Genomic DNA, 22,174 nt, shown 5'->3' on the forward strand with positions numbered 1-22,174 from the left:
CAATTTTCATGAAATTTTTGAAAATTGCTGCTCTACTTTAAAGCCCTCTAATTTTTTCAAAAAGTAAAAATATATCCATTTTATGATGCCAACATAAAGTGGACATATTGTATTTGTGAATAAAAATAACATTTATTTGGAATGTCCATTTTCCTGACAAGCAGAGAGCTTCAAAGTTAGAAAAATGCAAAATTTTCAAAATTTTCATGAAATTTTGGGATTTTTCACCAAAAAAGGACGCAAGTAACGACGAAAATTTACCACCAAAATAAAGTAGAATATGTCATGAAAAAACAGACTCAGAATATTCGGTAAAAGCGTTTTAGAGTTATTAATGCGTAAAGCGACGGTGGTCAGAATTGCGAAAAAGAGTGCTTAGACATCTTATCCCCTATCCAAAGGACAAAGCTATCACGCCCCCTCCCGTAGGCTAGCATTGAGGGGCGGAGCTTGACATCACACGGGGCGGAGGCGTGACATCACACGCCGTTGGCCCTTATGGTCGCCGGTAATTAGACCCGGAGCGAACACGCTCCAGGGACTGATTACAAACGGGGTGCCGCGTGCATGATCACGGGCGTCCCCAGCGGCGGGACTCCCGCGATCAGGCATCTTATCCCCTATCCTTTGGATAGGGGATAAGATGTCTAAGCACCGGAGAACCCCTTTAAGATGAAAAAGGGCTGCGTCCTTAAGGAGTTAATATTTTAGTTTTTTTTATTATATGTATTGTTTTCATTGATTTGTTCATATTGTACATTATAAAAAGTATCTTCTAGTCAACTTCTCATTGTTTCAATTTAATTTAGTGTATGGTTGCTAGTGCACACATACGCCCTTAGGTGGAAGGAACATTGAGCTTGTTTTGTTATGCTGTGGTGTGTATTATATTCACAGCTCAGCTCTTTATATAGCTAAGCCATTATTTAACATTTTCTGCTATTATCCTTACACTTTTTAATAATAAAAGATTATAAGCATTGTGTATTGGGGCTAAATAGCTTATTCATGTACATGCACATACAAGGTTCCCAATATATTTTAACACACGCCGTATATACACAGCCTGTGTGTCGTCAGGAACTATAAAGCAAGCTCAGAAGCTGAGCTTGCTTTATACCCTGTGAGTACCGGCTGCTATCAGCAGCTGACACTCACCGCTAATGACAGACACCAGCAGTCACATCACATTGATATCCATCATTTAGCCATTTAGCTGCTGCAATCAATGCCGATTACTGCATTTAAAAAGCAAAATGGCAGGTGTCAGGGGTGTTGGGAGACTAATAGGTCCATCAGTTAAAACAGTGGCTGGTGGCCCTCTGAAGGCCTACTTGCTGGCCGTATTGGCTCAGGCAGACTGTACTAGCAATGTACCAATTTAACTTATCAATGATCTGACACAGTATTGAACAGCATAAGTAATCCCTTGATCGCTTATAATAGTTCCCATATGTGAAATTAAAAGATAGAAATGTCTGCACTGTTAAAATATAATGTTAATGAAACCACATGGTAAATGGCGTAAATGTCAAAATATACCAAAGTCCAGAACTGCTGATTTTGAGTTACTTTATACAACAGAATTTTTTTTTATAAAAAGTGATCAAAAAGTCTCATCTAAACAAAAATGATACTGATAAGAAATACAAAAGGCAGCCCTCCTACAGTCTCATATACAGAAAAAGAAAAGTTACAGTGGTCAGAATAGGCCAATATTAAGCACCAAGTAAATAAGTAAATAACCAAGGTTTCATATGACTGGATAAATTATAAAATATAGAAGCTCAAAGTAGTGCTATAGGCACTATGATGTTTTCCAGAGAAACTGGATTTTCAAAAGAAACGGCTTATACATAAAATAAGCACATTTAATTTTTAATTACTTTTTTCCATTAAATGCAAAGACATTACTGAAGTCAGGCAGCATATTAGATGTGATGGGAGCTTTAAGTAGATCAAGATTAATTTAGTAACTTGTACTCACTGTAGACATAACATCTGGAGTATCGGAAAATATGTTCACTATTAAAATCAAATTTATACCTTGAAGTTCTGTTCAGCCCTCCCCCCACATGCCATGTGTAATTCATAAGTCCACGTAGAAACAAAATAATTGAGTTCCTATGTGATATTCACATCAAAGATGAATGCCCGTACTCTTGGAGCTCAACTCAACCCATTAAACACACTGGATAATACACATACGTAGGGCAATGATACCCTGACTGCTCGCCAACTATATTACATAATTACATTATGCTGCTGTTTTCTGCTGCTAATATGCTGTCATAAAATGTCGTGTGAGACGAGCCGTTGTGCAATAAGAATGAACAATTAAAGCCGGAAGAATATTTCCATGAAACCGTGAGTTATCTCTTGATTTTCAACTCACCTGTTGGCATGCAGTCAGTGTATCATTGCCCTACGTATGTGTATTATCCAGTGTGTACCGTATTTTTCGTCCTATAGGACGCACCGGCGTGTAAGACGCACCCTATTTTTAGGTGCAAAATCTAAAAAATTTAAGATTTTGAACCCAATAGTGGTCTTCAACCTGCGGACCTCCAGATGTTGCAAAACTACAACTCCCAGCATGCCCGGACAGCCGTTGGCTGTCCGGGCATGCTGGGAGTTGTAGTTTTGCAACATCTGGAGGTCCACAGATTGAAGACCACTGCATAGGAGGTAATACTCACGTGTCCCCGCCGCTCCGGACCCGTCACCGCTGCCCTGGATGTCGCTCCATCGCTGTTGCCGTGTCCCCGTCGCTCCGGAACGTCTCTGCTGCCGGCCGGGTATCCTCGCTCTCCGTCGCCGTCATCACGTCGTTACGCACGCCGACGCACGTACGCGACGACGTGATGACGAGGAAGGTGAGCGCCGGCCATACAGGGGATCCCTGAACGGAGAAGACACCGAGGAGGCAGGTAAGGTCCCTCCCGGTGTCCTGTAAGCACTAGCCCGGCTATTCAGTCGGGCTAGTCGGGACCGCCGCGGTGAAGTCGCGGCGGTCCCGAACAGCCGGGTTAGTGTCACTTTCCCTTTAGACGCGGCAGTCAGCTTTGATCGCCGCGTCTGAAGGGTTAATACAGGGCATCACCGCGATCGGTGATGTCCTGTATTAGCCGCGGGTCCCGGCCGTTGATGGCCGCAGGGACCGCCGCGATAGGTGTGTGTATTCGCCGTATAAGACGTACCGACTTTTTCCCCCCAGTTTTGGGGAAGAAAAAGTGCGTCTTATATGGCGAAAAATATGGTAATTCATAATACTAGTGCCATTTTTTGTGCCAGAGGCCTTTGTATGGTGTGACTTTAATGGTGTGAATATGGTCTGCCAGTGAATACATTTGGGTCTAAAAGTGACTAGGAGTCAGATCCTAAAGTGCAGCAAATCATGCTGTAGAGTCCAAGACTGGACTTGTGCCTTTCTATGTACGGATAAGACATCCCATTTGCTAACGTATTCATGCAACATAGGAGGCTGTGAATGCCCTCTTACCGAGATTGGCAAGAGAGAATAGCATTTGTGTAGGCTGGAGTGGCTTTCATGTATTGAATGCAGTAATATGAAATGAGTTAAATGAGTTAAATGTAATTTAAAGAACATTTTCTGTTGAGACATGTCAAAAGTTTTCATTGGTCGGGGTTCAGACTCTGACCGATTGCTAGAACTAGCTGGGAGAAGAGAGAGCTAAGTGTATGACATTGTTTCGGTCAGCCTTGCTCTTCAAGACGCTTTTTCTAACAATTGGTCAAAGTCTCAACACTCGGACTTAGAATAAAACTTTTAACATGTCTCTAGGACATGTCAAAAGTTTTTATAAGTGACAAGTACACTTTAGAAGTGACCTCAAGTTACACAAAATGTCCTCTGATCAGCTGTATGTTCCAATATTTATCAAAAGTGTTTGAGACAAAATCTTATTTACCCATAGCAACCAATCAGAGCTCAGCTTTCATTTTAAAAGAGTAATATGAAAATAAAAGCTGTGATTGGTTGCTATTGGTTGCTATGGGCTAAGCAGTTTTTGTCTTAGAGAAATTGATTAATGAGTTTCTTATAATCATGCTCAGCTTTTGACCACCTTGACGCTAAATAACAGTATCCCAGAGGGCAATAAACTGCAGTACTCAACATCTAGGGTATACAACCCTTGGGGTTCAAAACCCCTTTAACTAGAAACGCCCCTAAAAAACTGCAACATATTCTAAAATTAACACATATAGAGAACCAAGGGTACCAATAATATTAAAAACACATTTGATCACGGCTACCAGTTAGTAATTGTACAAATACTGTATTTATTCATATATATGTATAAAGTTTCATGTAAAGGGTTAAAGTTTTCACTCATTACGGCAAAATGATGGTGTCTATGGGCCACCAACCTCTGAATATGTCTGCACTAATGTTATATTCTCCTTTAGAAGGAAAAATACACCATAATCAGTTTAGTGATTCAGTACTTACCACTGCCACAGCCCAAGCAGACGCCACCTAAAAATATGTTGCTTGATAAGGACTCTTTATCCCATACGGTAAGCTCTAGGCAGACATTTTGCAGGTCATTGGGCTGAAGGTTGGTGAAGGAGAAGGTGTGGTTCCACTGAGGATTGACAGACTTTTTAATTATGGGAGTTTTGTGCTTTGTGGACTTGTTGTTATCTGGCAGCAGATATCTGAGGAGGGAAACAGCTTTTTAAATGTATATCACAAGCCAAATATACATGACAACATCATTAAGGAGTCCTTATGGGGTAATTATTATAATAGCCATATACCGTATTTATCGGGGTATACCACGCACCGGCCTATAACACGCACCCTCATTTTACCAAGGATATTTGGGTAAAAAAAAGTTTTTTACCCAAATATCCATGGTAAAATGAGGGTGTGTGTGTGCGCGTGTATACCCCGATATACCCCGAGGAAAGGCAGGGGGAGAGAGGCCGTCGCTGCCCGCTTCTCTCCCCCTGCCTTTCCTGGGGTCTAGAGCGCTGCTGTCGGCCCTTCTCACCCCCTGGCTATCGGCGCCGCTGCCCATTCTGTCCCCCTGACTATCGTGCCGGCGCCGATAGCCAGGGGGAGAGAAGCGGCGCCGCTGCCCCCGTTGCCTCCCCCCATCCCCGGTGGCATAATTACCTGAGTCGCGGCAACGACGCCGGGGACGCACGCCGGAGGCCTGCAGCAGCGCGGACCCGACTCAGGTAATTATGCCACCGGGGATGGGGGGAGGCAACGGGGCAGCGGCGCCGGCAATGGGTGCCGCTGCCCCTTCTCTCCCCCTGGCTGTCGGCGCCGCTTCTCTCCCCCTGGCTATCGGCGCCGGCAATGGGGCGCCGGTACCGATAGTCAGGGGGACAGAACGGGCAGTGGCGCCGATAGCCAGGGGGAGAGAAGGGCCGACAGCAACGCTCTAGACGCCAGGAAAGGCAGGGGGAGAGAAGCGGGCAGCGACGGCCTCTCTCCCCCTGCCTTTCCTGGGGGTGTATCGGCGTATAACACGCACACAGACTTTAGGCAAAAAATTTTAGCCTAAAAAGTGCGTGTTATACGCCGATAAATACGGTAGTTACACATGTAATGCCCTATCATTCAGATAATGAAGCTGCTTCTATTCTGATAACATACTTAACAAGTCTAGATTTATGTGCTGCACCCGGCTTTCGTTTAGAGCGTTGGCTGCAGTGCCGGAGGCTCATGATGTCAAGGCCGTGCCCCGCTCATGATGTCACGACCACACTCCCTCAATGTAAGTCTATGGGAAGGGGCATGACAGCCGCCACGCCCCTTCCCATAGACTTGCATTGAGGGGGCGTGGCTGTGACATCACGAGTGGGGCGCAGCCGTAACATCACGAGCCTCCGCCCTGCATCGCCAGTCATCCGGCATGGAGCGAAATTCGCCCCGTGCACCGGATGTCTGGGTGCCGCAGCCAACATCGCGGGGGTCCTGCTGCGTCATCTTATTCCCTATCCTTTGGGTAGAGGATAAGATGTCTAGGGGGTGGAGTACCCCTGTAAGTGTTTTATAACATATTTGCAGTGGCAAAGTGCAATAAAAAAAAACACCTATACAGTACTATAGTACCATATCTTAAGACTATTAACTAACAGGCTCAGCTGTTTATCTAAACAGAATAGTATATGTCTAGCCGTACCCTTTAACAAAGGTATCTGAAGTTCCCCCAGATTTCACAGCAGTTAAGTTTTTGGCCTCCTTCACAAGTACTTCAAGGATTCCCCCTGTTGGCATAGGAACTTTCTTTGACCTCTTGAAACTTTTCTTTCCTGTTAAAATAGCAAATTGTAATTTATAAAGACATTTCGCTTGTACTGCATTGATCATTACAAAGCACTAGTAATTTACATTAAAATAGACAGGACAAATAGCTTAAATGTCTAACATTAGACATAAATTCTCCATAGATATTCTCCAACACCTAGTGGAAAACCTTTTTTTCGACATCATAAATGTAGTAAAATACAGCATAACAAATAGTCATAAACCAAACTGTATGTTTAGAAAACAGGTATACACAATGAAGAATATACTTAACCCAGGACATAAAAGGGCAACACAAAGTAGGCGGTAGCCCAAATAATATCTATTTAAAGCCTAGCCAATATCTAATAGGCCCGCTAGATCAGTGTTTCTCAAGCACGGTCCTCAAGTCCCCCCAACAGGTCATATTTTCTGGATTTCCTTAGTCTTTCACAAGTCATATAATTATGGTCAGTGAATCAGGCATCACCACAATTATATCACGGATATAAAGAAATCCAGAAAACATGACCTGTTGGGGGGACTTGAGAACTGTGCTTGAGAAACACTGCTTTAGATGCTATACCAGGGGGAACAAAACAAGCATCCCAAAGTTTTATAGAAAACCTTCTTAGTAAGTAGAGGCTGTTATGGAAGCAAATAGAAATCGACTCCATAATAATAGGCGTAGCTTTGTAATAATAAAAATAATCAATGAAAAGTATATGGAGGCACATAAAGTTCAGGTGTCCAAAACATTTAGGCCAGTGTTTTGTTCTATATTCGGTTATATTGTTAAACAAAACTACACCTAATAAGACAAGAAAGTCTTTCAAGTTTTTAATACTACAATAGTGAACGTTGCAGCAGTTGTAAAGACTGAAGGACCACTTTATAGGGCAGAGTAATACCACTGAAAGCCTGTCGAAGTGTCTGGCACCAGGTAAAAGGTGCCTACAATGATGAGAATAACCAAGACTGTGAGAGTATACGCTCCTCCTGTAAGCAATGTAAGTTTTAGTGGTACCTCACAAAAACAAAAGATAAAGATAGTGTGACAGAGGAGACATGTAGACATATACTGTATGTACCCCTTTTCTAGACAGACATGAACAAGAACTGCAACTGTTCTCTGGTTGGGCATAGTTTTGGGAGGTGAGTATGCTTAGAAATGTTTGTATACACCAAAAAAAGGAGAACAGGAAAGAATTCTGAGAAAGGAGCAGTCTACCGGCTGTAAGGACCTACGGAGGTGTCTGGAAAACCTAGTCAAGTGGCTGGTGAGTAATGCCTAGGCAGGGTGGGCTAAAGCAGGCATTTACCACCCAGAGACCGACAGCAGCACAGCAGAGAGTCAAACGTTATCTAGTGTACAAACTGTTTCTCAGGGAAATACCCCTTCTTAAAGGGGTACTCCACTGCCCCAGCGTTCAGAACATTTTGTTACGAACGGTGGGTGTAGGCTGCGGGGCCGTGAGTCATAACTACGCCCCTCATGACATCATGCTACGTCCCCTCAATGCAAGTCTATGGGAGGGGGCGTGGCAGTCACCATGCCCCCTCCCTTAGACATGCATTGAAGGGGCGTGACGTCACAAGGGGGGATGGCCGTGATGTCAAAATGTTCAGATGACAAAATGTTCCGAACACTGGGGCAGTGGAGTACCCATTTAAGAACAAGATTAAGAGTAAGAGTAAAGTTTATTCCAGTAATAGAGCCTATGAATATTTTACTTATTTGACTTTACCTGTTGTAACTGGTTCCAATGGAAGAGTCAAATTCTTTTCTGGAGGTATATATCGTAAGCCAATTATAATTTCTCCTTTATACTGCAGAGTGACTTCTGATGTTGAATCCATCTTAAAAATAATTTTTAAAAACGCATATTACACTTTATTTACTCTTCTAAAATGTATATGCAATTTACAGTAATAAGATTTTCTTAGATTTTATATTTGCCAGGTAGAAAGCCGCTTAATGTGGCTAACTGAACTGTTGTTAGGCTCACCAACAGAAACTGTGTGCATTTTAATGACACCAAAATTTACATTTTGGGGGGTCGGCCAAAATGTAATGCAAAATGCAAAATCCCATAACTTTGTTTAAGAGTCTTCCAAATAAAAAGTACAATTAGTTATAGCTTATAGAAACACTGGTAAATATTATATAAAAGATCATTTTGAGCTTCTGAAAAATAGTGTGGTTAAAAGGCCCTTATGAGACATGAGATTTGTAGCAAAATATTTATAAAAGTTATAGAATGAATTAGCGCAAAATTAAGTCCATCTGGAAATAAGTGTCAGGAGATTTTCTTAGGCATTTCAAGGCTCATTTAATCTATCTCCTATATTTTTATATAGACTGGCAAATGTTCTACAGATTGACTGCTCTATACTTTAAACATGGAACAGATGGTGATATGTCTGACACCCTTTTCTAAAGAGTTCTAATTTTATGATGTGAAAAAACAAACTTAGTTCTGCAACTGGTAATGTAGAATTACTAAGAAATATTTCATAAAGCCCAAGTTATTACCTACCATAGGATAATAGGTATTTATATAATGAAAAATGTAGTATCCTGGAAGGCATAGTGCATGATCCCACTGGTGTGAATTGCATGCTGTGGCCTCGGGTTATGGGATATTGGTAAAGTCGTTTGAAGCATAATTGCTATGGGAAATAGCTAAATATAAGCAAAGGCACAAATGTATTCTTAATTTAAATGTCTGGTGGCCAAATAGCAGACAAGAAGCATTCATCGGAATCTATGATTTTATACAGACAGACTTTATACGACATTTTTATTATTATTTGCCTGATCTGGATAATCTGTTTCAGGATGGGGGTAAATTGAAACATTTTGTAGCATTACTTTTCATTGATTGAGGAAGTTGTACTCACTAAAAGCATCCAAAAGGTTGTATTACTAGAGTTATAGTTACTAAATTCTGGAGAAGTCTCATTGATTCAGGGATTCGTCGCTGGCTTTTGATAAATCCAGTACGATCCTTACTTGAGATAGACATGTGAAACATGTAAATCCCACCCAGCTCCCATTATCTGTATAACAGAATCCAAGATATGTCCCTATTATTAAAGGGGTACTCCACTGGAAAAAAATGTCTTTAAATCAACTGGTGCCAGAAAGTTAAACAGATTTGTAAATTACTTCTGTTAAAAAATCTTATTCCTTCCAGTAACTATCAGCTTCTATTTGCTCCACAGGAAGTTCTTCTCTTGTTGAATTTTCTTTCTGTCTGACCACAGTGCTCTCTGCTGACACCTCTGTCCATTTTAGGAACTGTCCAGAGTAAGAGAGGTTTGCTATGGGGATTTTCTCCTACTCTGAACAGTTCCTTAAATGGACGGAGGTGTCAGCAGAGAGCACTGTGGACAGACAGAAAGGAAATTAAAAAAGAAAAAAACTTCCTCTGTAGTGTACAGCAGTTGACAAGTACTGGAAGGATTAAGATTTTTAAATAGAAGTCATTTACAAATCTGTTTAACTTTCTGGCACAAGTTGATTTAAAGAAAACTGTTTTCCAGCAGAGTACCCGTTTAAAGGAGTACTCCAGGATCTGAAAACCTATCCCCTATCCTATGGATAAGGGGATAAGTTTCAGATTGCGGGGGCTCAGACCGCTTGGACCCCCCCACAATCTCCTGTATAGGGCCCCCGGCAGTCCGCACAAAGGGCGTGTTATGACCACCACACAAAGCGGCGGCTGACACACACCCTCAATCATGGAGGTTCCAGCGGTCAGACCCTCACGATCTGACACCTATCCCCTATCCTTAGTATAGGGGATACGTTTTCAAATCCTGGAGTACTCCTTTAAAGTGCAATTCCAATGTTTTGAGCACTTTCCTTAAAAAAAAGACTATAGTGCACATCACTCTCATTTAGAACTTTGCAGAAAAATACCTTCATTCTCCTTGCTCCCACCACTTATAACTGTGAATTAGGAGACAGAGAAAAAAGATCCAAAGTAATGTGAGTCTATTGCGATAGAGATGGGGAATATTAAGTCCTAATGAAGCTATAAACATATTCCAGAGCCTTAATCTAAAGGAAAATAACTTAGAAAAATTACTATAATGCACAGTGCTGCACTATAGGTATTTTTCATACAAGCGCCCAACACCATTAGATATACATTTTAAATGAAACTTGGCGCTCACCTTGGGTTGAAGAGTAAAACATTCATCTTCTTGACTTTCAAAATTCCATGTATCAAGGGGGATATTCACTTCACCCAAGAAGCTGTTATGTCCAAACCGGTCATTGTGCCAGACAGACAGATGTAAAGTCCGAGTTTCCAATTGAGTGTGACTGATAACATACTGAAATGGAAGAAAAAACTATTCAACAGAGATGTAGGGATAAGTAAAGTTTACTCATATGTTTTATGAATAAACCAAAACATATCGAATGACAATAAAATGACTTTCATGCATCATGGCTACCATCAATAATCTAAAAAAATCTGCCACCTACAATAAAAGAGTTCCATATTTTATAAACTATTGAAGATATATTAATACAGTACATTAAAGTGGATGTCCAGAAATGTTAAACTGATTAAGGGTAGGGTCACACATAGTGTATACACAGCGTATTTCACGCGGTTAATTCTGCTGTGCAGATGAAAATACACTTCATATTCTCCTATGAGCTACACACAAAGCTATCCGGCAGCAGCCCTGTGTGTGTGTGCAGTGAGGTTTGGAGGCGGGGTCAGTGAGCCAACGTAACTGGGACAGGCAGGCCCACCTCCAAACCTCACTGCACACACAGGGCTGTTGCTTGTTTGCCCTGTGTGTCTGCTCATATGAGAATATGTCGGATATTTCCAGGTGTGCAGCGGATTTGACGCAGCATGAAATTTTCTGCGTATAGGCTGTGTGTGACCCAACCCTAAAAGAAAAAATATTGTTGTACAGTTATGAACAATAAAATAAGAATGTAGAGCAAACCATTACTACCATCTGAACAGTTGAGTTTACATGTTTAGGTTTTTCATTGTAATTATTAAATATAATGCCAGGAATACATTTAAAATGAGGAGAAGTCTCAGTCTTTTGTTTATACGTGGCCTTCATTTCTAATCTGTTCCTGGCTTTGACAAACGATCCAACAATTCTTTGTTGGCTGATCGTTGGGATTGTATGGCACAAAAAAATCACTGTTAGTCGGCCACACACACACACACACATTTTTTTTTGCCCCCACCTCCTCAAAAAAAAATCTGGTTTTTAAATTACATAAGAGCATTTAATGAAGCAAAAAAAAAAAAAAAAGACTACAAATGATTCAATATTTTGTTTTAATAATGCAAAAAAAAATCCATGTCTGAAAGTGTAAGACTTTTTTTGCCTTAAAAATGAATGCATCACTTATCCATACTCTCTGGTATCAAGAGGCTTCTATTAAATATGTGCTGAAAAGTTCAGCATCTATTAGGTGTCTTTAAGCAATATTTATTTAAATCATTTGTATAAATCTGTGTTATCTCTTAGACAGTAATGACTCCGCTCCTCCGAGATGCCTATGACATTTGTGTTTCCAAACTTTAATGAAAATGAACGGAGGATTCACAGTCATTAAACAGAAATTACCTGCCTTGCAAACTATTAAATACCAAGATATACTGAACCTCACTAGACACAGCAGCCATAACCTGAAAACGTTCTGTGGATGATTCTAAATATACCATTAAAATGTCACTTCCTAGGGTGAGATCCACAAATGGAGGAACTAATGAGCTTTATCTTATGTGTTACCCATTATTAAACCATCCAATGCCTTACATTCAATTTCTTTAAAGGGGTACTCTGGAAAAAAAATTCAAACCAACTAGTGCCAGAAAGTGATACATATGTAAAAATCCTATTATGGAGTTATTCACCATAAGGTGATTTTAGTACTTACCTGCCAGACAGTAATGGACATGCTTAGGAAGGAATTGTGCTTGTCTTGGGGGCTAAATGGCTATGTTGCGATTTCACTATAACGCTGATGATTTCTTTTTGTGAAATGGCTATTTCCTGTTGGAGTTTGGAGCTCCAGGATTCTTTGTTTGTAAGTGTGAGGTCAGTTTTCTCCCTCCCACACATCAGCCACCCCACCCATTGGAACACAGGTGTGGTGCCCGCCATGCTTTGCTGTGAACAAAAGACCAGTGTTTTCTAACCAGGGTGCCCTCAGCTGTTGTAAAACTACATGTGGTAGCCTAGGGGATGTAGGGTATGGGGAGTGTAGCTGTGCGGGTATTAAAGGGTGCTTGTTAACCCTTGCTATTTGTGAAGCCAGGGTGAGGGCTCCTCGATAAAGCTTTTCCTACCGCCGCCCTTCCCAGGAAGGATAGGGAGGTAGATGATAATAGGTTTGAGGTAGTGAGTAATAATGGATTGTCCACAACCGGAAAGCTTCTGTAAACAGCGTTAACTTTACTGAAGATTTTCTGTTCATTAACATAACAGTCTCTGATAAATACAACAGCTTCCTTTTGGAGACTGACAATGGTTGGGACTTTAGCTTTAACAGTTTTTAGTCTATCGCGCTGTTCCAATGGATTTAGGGGAATTAGTTGCGGTCCAGTAGTCACCCTAGCATTAGCAGGAATTAGCCCTAACGCTAATATGTCCAAACGGATGTCAATCACCTTTACAGAGATTTGCGGGTAACACGTGACCCAAGGACCTCCTAAGATCCTACAACATACCATAGAGGTTACTAGCATGGTCACATGACTGAAGGTCCTGCGACGCTGAACAAGGTAAGTACTATACATTTCTATACCCTTCTATATACTATAGCTATAATTATTAATATATACATTCATGAACATTAAAGTTAGACGTAAGGAGATGCGACTAGGGGCTGTCCCACCTGAGAAACCCTACATGAACGTAGTTACTCTGACTTTGGGGACCTCTACACTAGGTACTGGATGCAATACGGTACTGGGACACCACGTACAATTCCCTGCAGATTGCAGAGTCTCTCTCCCACCCAGTGGTCGCTCCACCTATTGAAGCAGACATGTCTTGGGCTGCACTACAACCTGGATAAACCTGAGACAACACTCATTTTGTATGCTGTTAAAAATAATTATTGGGGCAAAGATCACATAAGGATTGCAAGACCACCGTCACACACAGGTACAAACACTATATTATGAACTAGACTAACTTTTACAGCCCCTGACATGGCGGTGAAATGCCTAAGCTTTGGACATGGTCGGCCTGAAGAAAGTGATAACAGCAATGTCCTCAAGTTGAAGAAGCAGCAAGTGTATTGGTTCTGCTTGAATAGCAAACACACATTAAACCAGATATTCATAGAGATGTGCTGGATAGGAATTATATCCTCCTGTAGTCATCATAACAATCTGTAACCTCATTGGTTAGCAGAACATTATGAGCATTAATATACTGTACAGCGATACAGCAGAAATAATGGGGGGCGCTCACAAATGTTGCAATCACCAACCAGCTTCTTTATTCTTCGGGTGCAGTATACGAGTCAGGACAGGTGTGTGATAGCTATTTTGCACCGCGTCTGGCGCATCCTCAGACCACGCCTCCTGTGACACTGGCAGCCAGGTAAATACACTTCCTGCTGACTGCGTCATAGGTAGGGGCGTGTGACACATATCCATCTTAGCACTCACTAAAACTACATCCAAAAACTACAAAACAAATACTAAAAACAATCTGTATATTAACAATAGCAATTTTCACAGACCTTTGTCATGGAAGCGATTTAAATAAAAGGACTCAAGTCTAGACGATCATTTAGGCCTAACTGACCCTGCGCTTTTGTGCGCAGGATCCATTTCGCTTCATGTGTCAGGAGTGCCTTGCATCTATCCAAACCTGGAACCAGCATGTTCTTCTAAAATGTGTGTAATGAGACGTGGGGAGCCTTTTTGTGTCTTGCTTGAGTGGACGTGTTCTCTGAACCTCGTATGTAGAGGACGTATAGTACATCCTATATAAAATATCATACAGCTACAAAGAATAGCATACACTACATACGAGGTTCTGCAACATATCATGTATTTTAGCTCAATCTGAACACCATCTAAACGAATGGTCTTGCCTATGTAGAAATAAGGACACCAGGACATGTTCCACATTTGTACATCGCTGGAGTAAGTTACCTCTGCAACCAATTCTTATTATCTTTCTTTACTCTTGCATCTTTAAAAGTACTACTTACTAGGACATCCCTTAGATTTTTACTTTTTTTAAACTTATCATAGGTCTATTGCTTGCTACCTCTGAAGAATCCGGGTCATTTTGAATTAGAAACCAATTATCAAAAATGGATTTCTTTATCTGGGTAGCCATTGGGCTACATCTAAATGAAAATGATAAGCAAGAATGTTTAGGAGAGGGTTTTGGGGAAGTTCTATCTGTGTTTTTATATTTATGTTTGCGTTCTGATAGCAGATCTTTTCTGTTCTGTTTTTCCGCTCTTTCCATTGCTTTCAAAAGTACCTGTTGAGGGTATCCTCTTTGAGAAATCGTTCCTTTAATTCCTCAGCTTGTGTAGGGTAGTCTTGGTCCCTGCTGTTTATTCTCTTGAGCCTTAAAAATTGCCCAAAAGGGACAGCTTGTTTGACATGCTCAGGGTGATAGCTCTCAAAGTGGAACAATGAATTGCAATCGGTCAGCTTACGATAGCCCTTAGTGACCACATTATTGTCTTCTATGACCACAAGCACGTGAAGGAACTCAAGTTATCGTGGGCCTATCTTAGAGGTAAAAGGGAGATTCATGTCATTTACATTAAATTTGTCTATGTCCCCCATCCAAACCGTAAAGACGTCATCAACAAAACGCCTGTAACATGCAATATATTTCAGGTACCGGTTACTCTCAGAGAAAATGTAGAGCTTTTCAAACATTGCTACATAGAGATTGGCTACTGGTGTACCCATGGCACACCTCCCGTTTGAAGGTACCATGTTTCACCGAACCTGTAAAAATTGCATGTTTAAATGAACAGCAGGGCGTCACAAATAAAGTTAATGAACTCCTACGATTTATCTGAGTATTAGAGAAACTCCCTGATGGTCTCTACACTCTGTTCCTGCGGTATGAATGAGATTCTATATCTAAGGACACCAATATGCCTTTTTCTGGCCAAATCAAACCTTCAATGGTTCAATGGTTCAATTACTTTCTCCATACCATTGAAGGTTTTAGTTGGCCCAAAAACTGCATATTGGTGTCCTTAGATATAGAATCTCAAGCATACCGCAGGAAGAGAGTGTAGAGACCACCAGGGAGTTTCTCTACTATTCGGATAAATCGCAGGAGTGCATTAAGTTTATTTGTGACGCCCTGCTGTTCATTTTAACATGCAATTTTTTCAGGTTCGGTGGGACATGGTAAATTCAAATGGGAGGTGTGGCCAAGGGTACACCAGTAGCTTTTACCCTGGCCACCTTTTATGTAACCCCCTCCAACACACACTTTCTCACTGCCACGGTCTCTGAAGTTCACAGCGATAGTTGCTGGATAGGCTTATAGTGATCACTGGACCTCGGCAGATAGTCATCTTCACCGGGCGACTGCTCTGCCCGGCTGATCAATATTAATAACCCCCCTCTCTGCTCCTTTACCTGTGTTGGTGTATGGTGCATGCACCACTTCATATGTACTCCCAGAAGCGGCATTCCCCTTGGCTTCTTACTTATCCCCTTCGGCAGTGAAGCCGAGGGGAATGCCGCTTCCGGGAGTACACAGTAAGCTGCGCATGCGTCATACACTAACACGTGGGGTTTTGAATTTTGATGAGGCGGGCGGAGCAGCCGCCCGGCAAAGATGACGCCAGCGTGCCTCAAGCTCAGATCGGAGCTCTGCCATGCCCCAAGGCCCTCATTACCATAAATAGAAAAATGTGATTTGCGGTGGAACAGCTGGGCGAATCTGGACAATGTGAGTACCGTTTTAATCAGCATCACTCGCACTATAAGTCTGTGATACAGGTTTAGTGCGGGTGATACTACCGACAGATTTCCTTTAAAGGGGTAGTCTGCTGCCCCAGCATTTCTAACATTTTGTTCCGAATAGCTGGGGGTCTTAAGGTCACGGTCACGCCCCCTCCCATACACTTACATTGAGGGGGCGTGGCATGTCATCAAGAGTGGCATGACTGTGATGTCACGAACGACCCCCCCCCCCGCGCCGCCAGCACCCAGCATTCCAAATGAATGCCGGGACCCCCGCAATCAGCCATCTTATCCCCTATCCTTTGGATAGAGGATAAGATGTCTAGGGGCGGAGTACCCTTTAAAGGCAGATTATTGCCTTAGATCCAGTGGCACTCCAGGATTCCACATATTGCACTACCAGTACCTGTAAATCATCTTTACACCTCTTTTACTTGGTGTAAAGGATGGTACGCACCTGGTCTGCACCAAAAGGATGCAATGAGTCAAGAGTCTGTAAAAAGTCATCCAGCAGAGCTCTCAGAACATGCCGGACAATTTTCTATCTAGCGTTCTATCTAGAAGAGAAATCTGGTCTGCACTCTAATCCGGTAAATAGATGTCATGTTGATTATATCTAATGAATAAATACAGATTGTAATTGTTATGATGGAAGAAAATGTTTCTTGATAAATGTCCCTTATAAGAGGCACTTAAGATCTTAACTGTAGTGAGTCAAGAGGTTCACATCATAAAATACCTTCCTTTCCACCAGCATTTCTTCTTGTACTGTACATATTAAAGTAAAGAGCACTTACTTGTGGAGGAATACTGCCAAGGCAAACAGAGCTCATTTGATTTTGAATAAACTATGCCCGTAACAATTATATTATGCTTGTATTTTCATTACCTTACCTCCAACCATTTGGGTTCCAAGTTATTGGTGTAATTGGTATTTGAAGGTCCAACATTTGCAAATAAGTGTGCTTTGTCATGCACTACATTTCGGAGATCTGCTTAGCTGATTAAACTAAGACCCCACAAAGAAGTTATACTGTGCAGTATACTCTTTAGGTATACAGTTATATAAGGACATGCACAATAAATGTCACAAAAAAACAAGGTCTGAACAGAGTCTAAGGGTCAATTTATACTATGGAATGAAATTTCCGCTCTGAATTTCCACAAGGAACTTTTGCATTGATTCCGGTTGCAGAAGACTCCTGTTGATCTCAATGGGATTTTGCTGCTCAATCCATACTATGGAAGATCTGTAGAGGAACTTGCATTGCAGAATTGGAATCTGCCAAAAGATTGAACTAATTTAATCTTCTGGCAAAATCCACTTGAGAAGTCCTTACTCTGCGCTGTAGTGAATGGGATGGCGCTTACTGTCTGCAGCAGATTGAGGCAGACATTAAGACATCGGAGACAACTTTTTCCTTCAGAAGCAGGGGACTTCGATGGGGTCCCCTGTGGCCCCAAGTCTGGCGAATATCTTTATGTGTAAATTTGAGGACAATTTTGTTAAAGACATGTCTTGAGTGAGAAGGTGGGACTGTGGGTCCGCTATGTGGATGATGTGTTCGTCCTCTGGATGGGCACACGGCCCCAGCTTCTCGAATATGTAGAATATCTCAATGGATGCCATCCTCTCATTGAATTCTCATGTGAAATTAATGAAAAAGAGATACATTATTTAGATGTAAAAAGGATGAAAAATTCAGAAGGGATGCTTGATACCACTTTGTATGTGAAGGATACAGATCAGAATAATTTATTACAGCGTGACGGAGGACATGCTCCTCAGGATTTTAAAGGTATACCAAAAGGCCAATTAATTAGAATAAAAAGGATTTGCAGTAAAGAAAGTGAGTTTCAGAAAAATAAAGAAATGGTGATTGAAAAATTTGTACAGAGAGGATATGATAAGAAAGAAATGGATGAAACTAGTAAAGAAGTTGAAACATTACCGAGAGAGGATTTAAGGAATAAACCTAAGAAAAAACAACAGGAAACAGAGGTTGGTTTTTCTCTACCTATAACTGCCATTCTAAAATGATTAAACAAACTATATGTAAATACTGGGGCTTACTGAGCGCAGACAAGAAGGTCGGCCGATTGTTTTGAAATCGCTTGAGATTTATATATAGAAAGAATAAATCTATTGCCAACCATCTAATAAGGGCAGATGTAAAAGATAAGAAACCAGGGAAACAGACGTTTTTACGGGCTTGACAGTCAGGCACATTTGCCTGCCTGTCATGCTAGAATTGTAATGCCATCATTAAAGGTGACATAGTGACACATCCCATAAGGGGGACTAAGATTCCCATCAAGGGATGGCATTCTTGCAATAGTACCCAAGTGGTTTATTTGTTGAAGTGCCCCTGTGGGAAAGGTTATGTTGGGCAAACCATGAAAGCTATTAAACAGAGAATTAATGAACATAAGAGTGCCATTCATACATATAAAAAGGGACTCGATGAAAGTGGTCAGAAACAGAAAGAAAAATTTGAAACTAGTGTAGCCAGACATTTTTTGGAGAAGGGACATAACGTTAATGAATTGAGATGGCAGATCTTGGAGAGTATAGAAGGAGATAATATAGAACAGATTAAAATAAAATTATTAAGAAGTGAGGTACACTGGATTCAAAAACTGTACACTTTACAGCCCCACGGGATCAATGAGATTTGTAATTTTAATGTATTCCTTTAAGTGTTTGCCGATTCTGTCCAAATCCATATACATTGAAATGTTTTATTCATTGTAATATGTTTTGTACGTTTTTTACCTCAGAAATGAAATCTCGTGAGAGTTTTTGATCTATATATTGTGGTAATATATTGTGGGAATTTACACCAGGTTTGACAAAGGAGGTGTTGCCTCTGAAACGTTGCAGATGTTCCTACCAAACCAGCAGCAGCGATGTCCCGCCCCGGCCTGTGATAGGCTGAGCCCACTGTCATGTAAGACGCTAGCCAGAGCTCCTTTTTATGACAGTGGGCTCAGCCTATCACAGGCCAGGGCGGGACATCGCTGCGGCCAGTGATACGGCGACGGCTCTGCGGCGTCCCCGTCCCCAGGAAATGGAATGAGGTCAGCACCGCCAGACCATGAGGCCTGTGCCGGACCAACGGGGGCTCGTAGGAAGGTATGTATAAGTTTATTTTGTTTATTTTTGAGGCCCGGGCACGGGAATATATAAAAGTGTTCCACTACAGTTGTCCTTTAAATTCCAGTGTTTTTATGTCTTAAAATTACTTTCAAGATCTTCAGGTCAGTATCAACAGTCCACGCATTATGCCACAGGTTAGTTTAACCTTGTGACTTGCAGCAAATTGCTTGCACCTTCGTTGTTGGCAGGAGAAAGATTTCTTCTCTAAATCCATTTTTCTTCCAGGGTCTCCCATCTGGCCCCTTTGCAGGCTACAGAGGGTGCTTCCTAAAGCAGAAAATTTACCTGAAATTGTAATTTCCTATAGGCAGCAAATGGGTTAAATCAGACCTCATCTGATTGGATAGAAGAGGTGTTATCTAGCAATAGACACAATAATTATTTGTTGATTAACCAATTAACACAGGTGCACCTCCTATAGGAACACATGAGACCTTACATTAATGTATAGTATAAAGCAATACTTTATGGGGGGGGGGGTATATTGTGCTGCCTTCGGACTGCAGGAAATGAAAATATTAGATAAGGGAGGGACTATATGTTTGAGGGGCCTTGTATTATTCTCCTGCCAAAGGCTGACCTCTCAGAAGCCTGTATGTCTAGTCTATAATGCTTGATAAATAAATTTCTTCCAGAAGCATATGGCCTTTTTCCGCCCATGAAGCAGCAGTTGCCCTGGTCAATTGAGCCTTAGCATAGAGTCTAAAGTCCAATTCTTCAGCCACATAGCAACTTCTAAGGCTGGGTTCACATATGTCCGGCATCCCGCATAGTTTCCCTCCGGCGTGCACCGAAGGGAAACTGATGCAAGAACTGATTCCATTCATTTGAATGGGACAGTTCACAATCATCCAACATCTCAATTTTGACACCGGGCGGTTGGACAGGCCGGACGGCACCGGACAGGGGAACGCAGCTTGCAATGGATGCCGGATGCCAACTGTTGACAACTGATGCACATTGTCATCAGTTATGGCATCAGTTACGTCAAGATCTAGGCTGTGTTACGTCAAGATCTAGGCTGTGTTCACCTATGCTGGATGCCGGACATATGTGAACCCAGCCATATCAGATCTTTGATCCACCTGGCTAGAGTAGACTTACTGAAATTTTGACACTTGTTGGGAACCTGAAACTGTACGAACAAGGCCTCTGAGGACCTGACCTATGATCAGCTTTCTAAATAATGCATTAAGGTGCTTTTAACTTCCAAAGACTGAAGATTATTTATCTTTTTACACTTTCATTTTCTTCTTAACCTTTTAATAACCATAACACATTTAATTTTCCACCCAAAGACCCATATGAGGGCTTGTCTTTTGTACCACCAATTGTATTTTGTAATGGTATCACCCATTTTACCTTAAAAATCTACAGTGAAACAAAAAAAAAACTATTTGTGGGGCAAAATTGAAAAAAATAAAAAAACAACATTGTGGGGGCTTCCGCTTCTATACAGTGCACTATTAAGTAAAAATGACGTTATGTTTTTCCTGATAACCATCTAGAACCTCTTTTTGATTAAAAACTTAAGTAGGTAAAATCGATCACTAGACACTAGCCTCCTGCCGACTCAGGTGCCCTCGTCCACTTTAAGAACAATAGCTACTGGTAGCAGACGTGCCATGTGAGCCATGCACAAGAACCTCAGCTTGAAAATGCCCCTGATGTGTCCCTTCCCAAGCAGCCCCCTAAAAAGGAGTGTAGCAATAAGAACACACCTGCATTGTGAACACTACAGTCATCCTGATCCTAGTAGACTCACATCTTCATCAGTTACCTGCCTACTGGGGAGGCATACCGGGCTAATGAGGGGCTACCTTCCTACTGGGAGGGGACAAATCTGGCTAATAGGGGGACTACCTGTTTACTAGGGGAAATTGGACATGCTTGGATAATAGAGGGACTACTTGTCTACTGGGGGGACATATCTGGTTAATTGTGGGACTCCCTGTCTCATGTGGAGACATACCTGCCTAATAGGGGGACATACTACCTACTAGAAAGACATACTTGACTAATGGGGCAACTACCTTTGCACTGGTGGGACATACCTGCCCACTGGGGAAAGTTACTGGATGTAACTGTTTTCACATATCTATCTAATTGGAAGATTTGCCTATCTACCTATTGTGGGGGTCTGCCTATGTATGTAATGAGGGGTAGTCTGCCTAAATATCTAATGAGGGGGCTGTTTTCCTTTGTATCTAATGGAGGGGTGGTCTGCCTAACAATTTTTTTGGAGAAAATCAGGCAAAATTAAGGGTAGGGGAGACCTACCTACCTAATGTGAGGGAAAATGTGCAAAAAGGGCACCATTAGGGTGCGTTCACGCGGAGTAAATGAATATTAATTCACGCGAAAAAATTTACAGGCGGAAAGAATAATTTTATTTTTGCGTAAAATTCGTGGGAAATTTCCGCGCAATTCGTGCGCAATTTGCGCAGAATTGCGCACAGAATTGAGCACGGAATTGCGTGCGGAAATGGGGAAGAAAGAAGTGAAGGTTTTTTCAGCAATTTCTGTGCGAATGCTGCGCAAATTGCGCGCGAAAACGATGTCGGGCGGAATTTTTTTTTACCATTGACTTCAATTGATTTCTGCTAGCGGATCCCACTTGAAGAATGAACATGTTCTTTCTTCAAGCAGAACGGAATTCAGGAAATAACATTAAAGTCAGTGAGCAGAGGAGATTAATTTGGAGCAGAGAATTCAAGAGGAATTCCTCGAGTAAATTCCTCTTGAATTACTCCGTGTGAACGCACCCTTAGGGAG

General features: G+C 41.6%; 1 protein-coding gene across 4 annotated transcripts in view; it reads right to left on the reverse strand.

Annotated features, from left to right (window-relative positions):
- Positions 1 to 22,174, reverse strand: part of SYTL5 (synaptotagmin like 5) — a 223,346-nt gene that overhangs the window by 11,137 nt on the left and 190,035 nt on the right. For all 4 annotated transcript variants that reach the window (XM_056558932.1, XM_056558931.1, XM_056558933.1 and 1 more), the window contains 4 exons: positions 10,454 to 10,615; positions 8,017 to 8,128; positions 6,165 to 6,294; positions 4,475 to 4,683 (listed from right to left, as the gene is read on the reverse strand). In XM_056558932.1, the coding sequence (XP_056414907.1) occupies positions 4,475 to 4,683; positions 6,165 to 6,294; positions 8,017 to 8,128; positions 10,454 to 10,615 (613 nt within the window). The remainder of the gene's footprint in view (positions 1 to 4,474; positions 4,684 to 6,164; positions 6,295 to 8,016; positions 8,129 to 10,453; positions 10,616 to 22,174) is intronic.

Source organism: Hyla sarda, chromosome 2, assembly GCF_029499605.1.
Source record: "Hyla sarda isolate aHylSar1 chromosome 2, aHylSar1.hap1, whole genome shotgun sequence".
NCBI lineage: Eukaryota > Metazoa > Chordata > Amphibia > Anura > Hylidae > Hyla > Hyla sarda.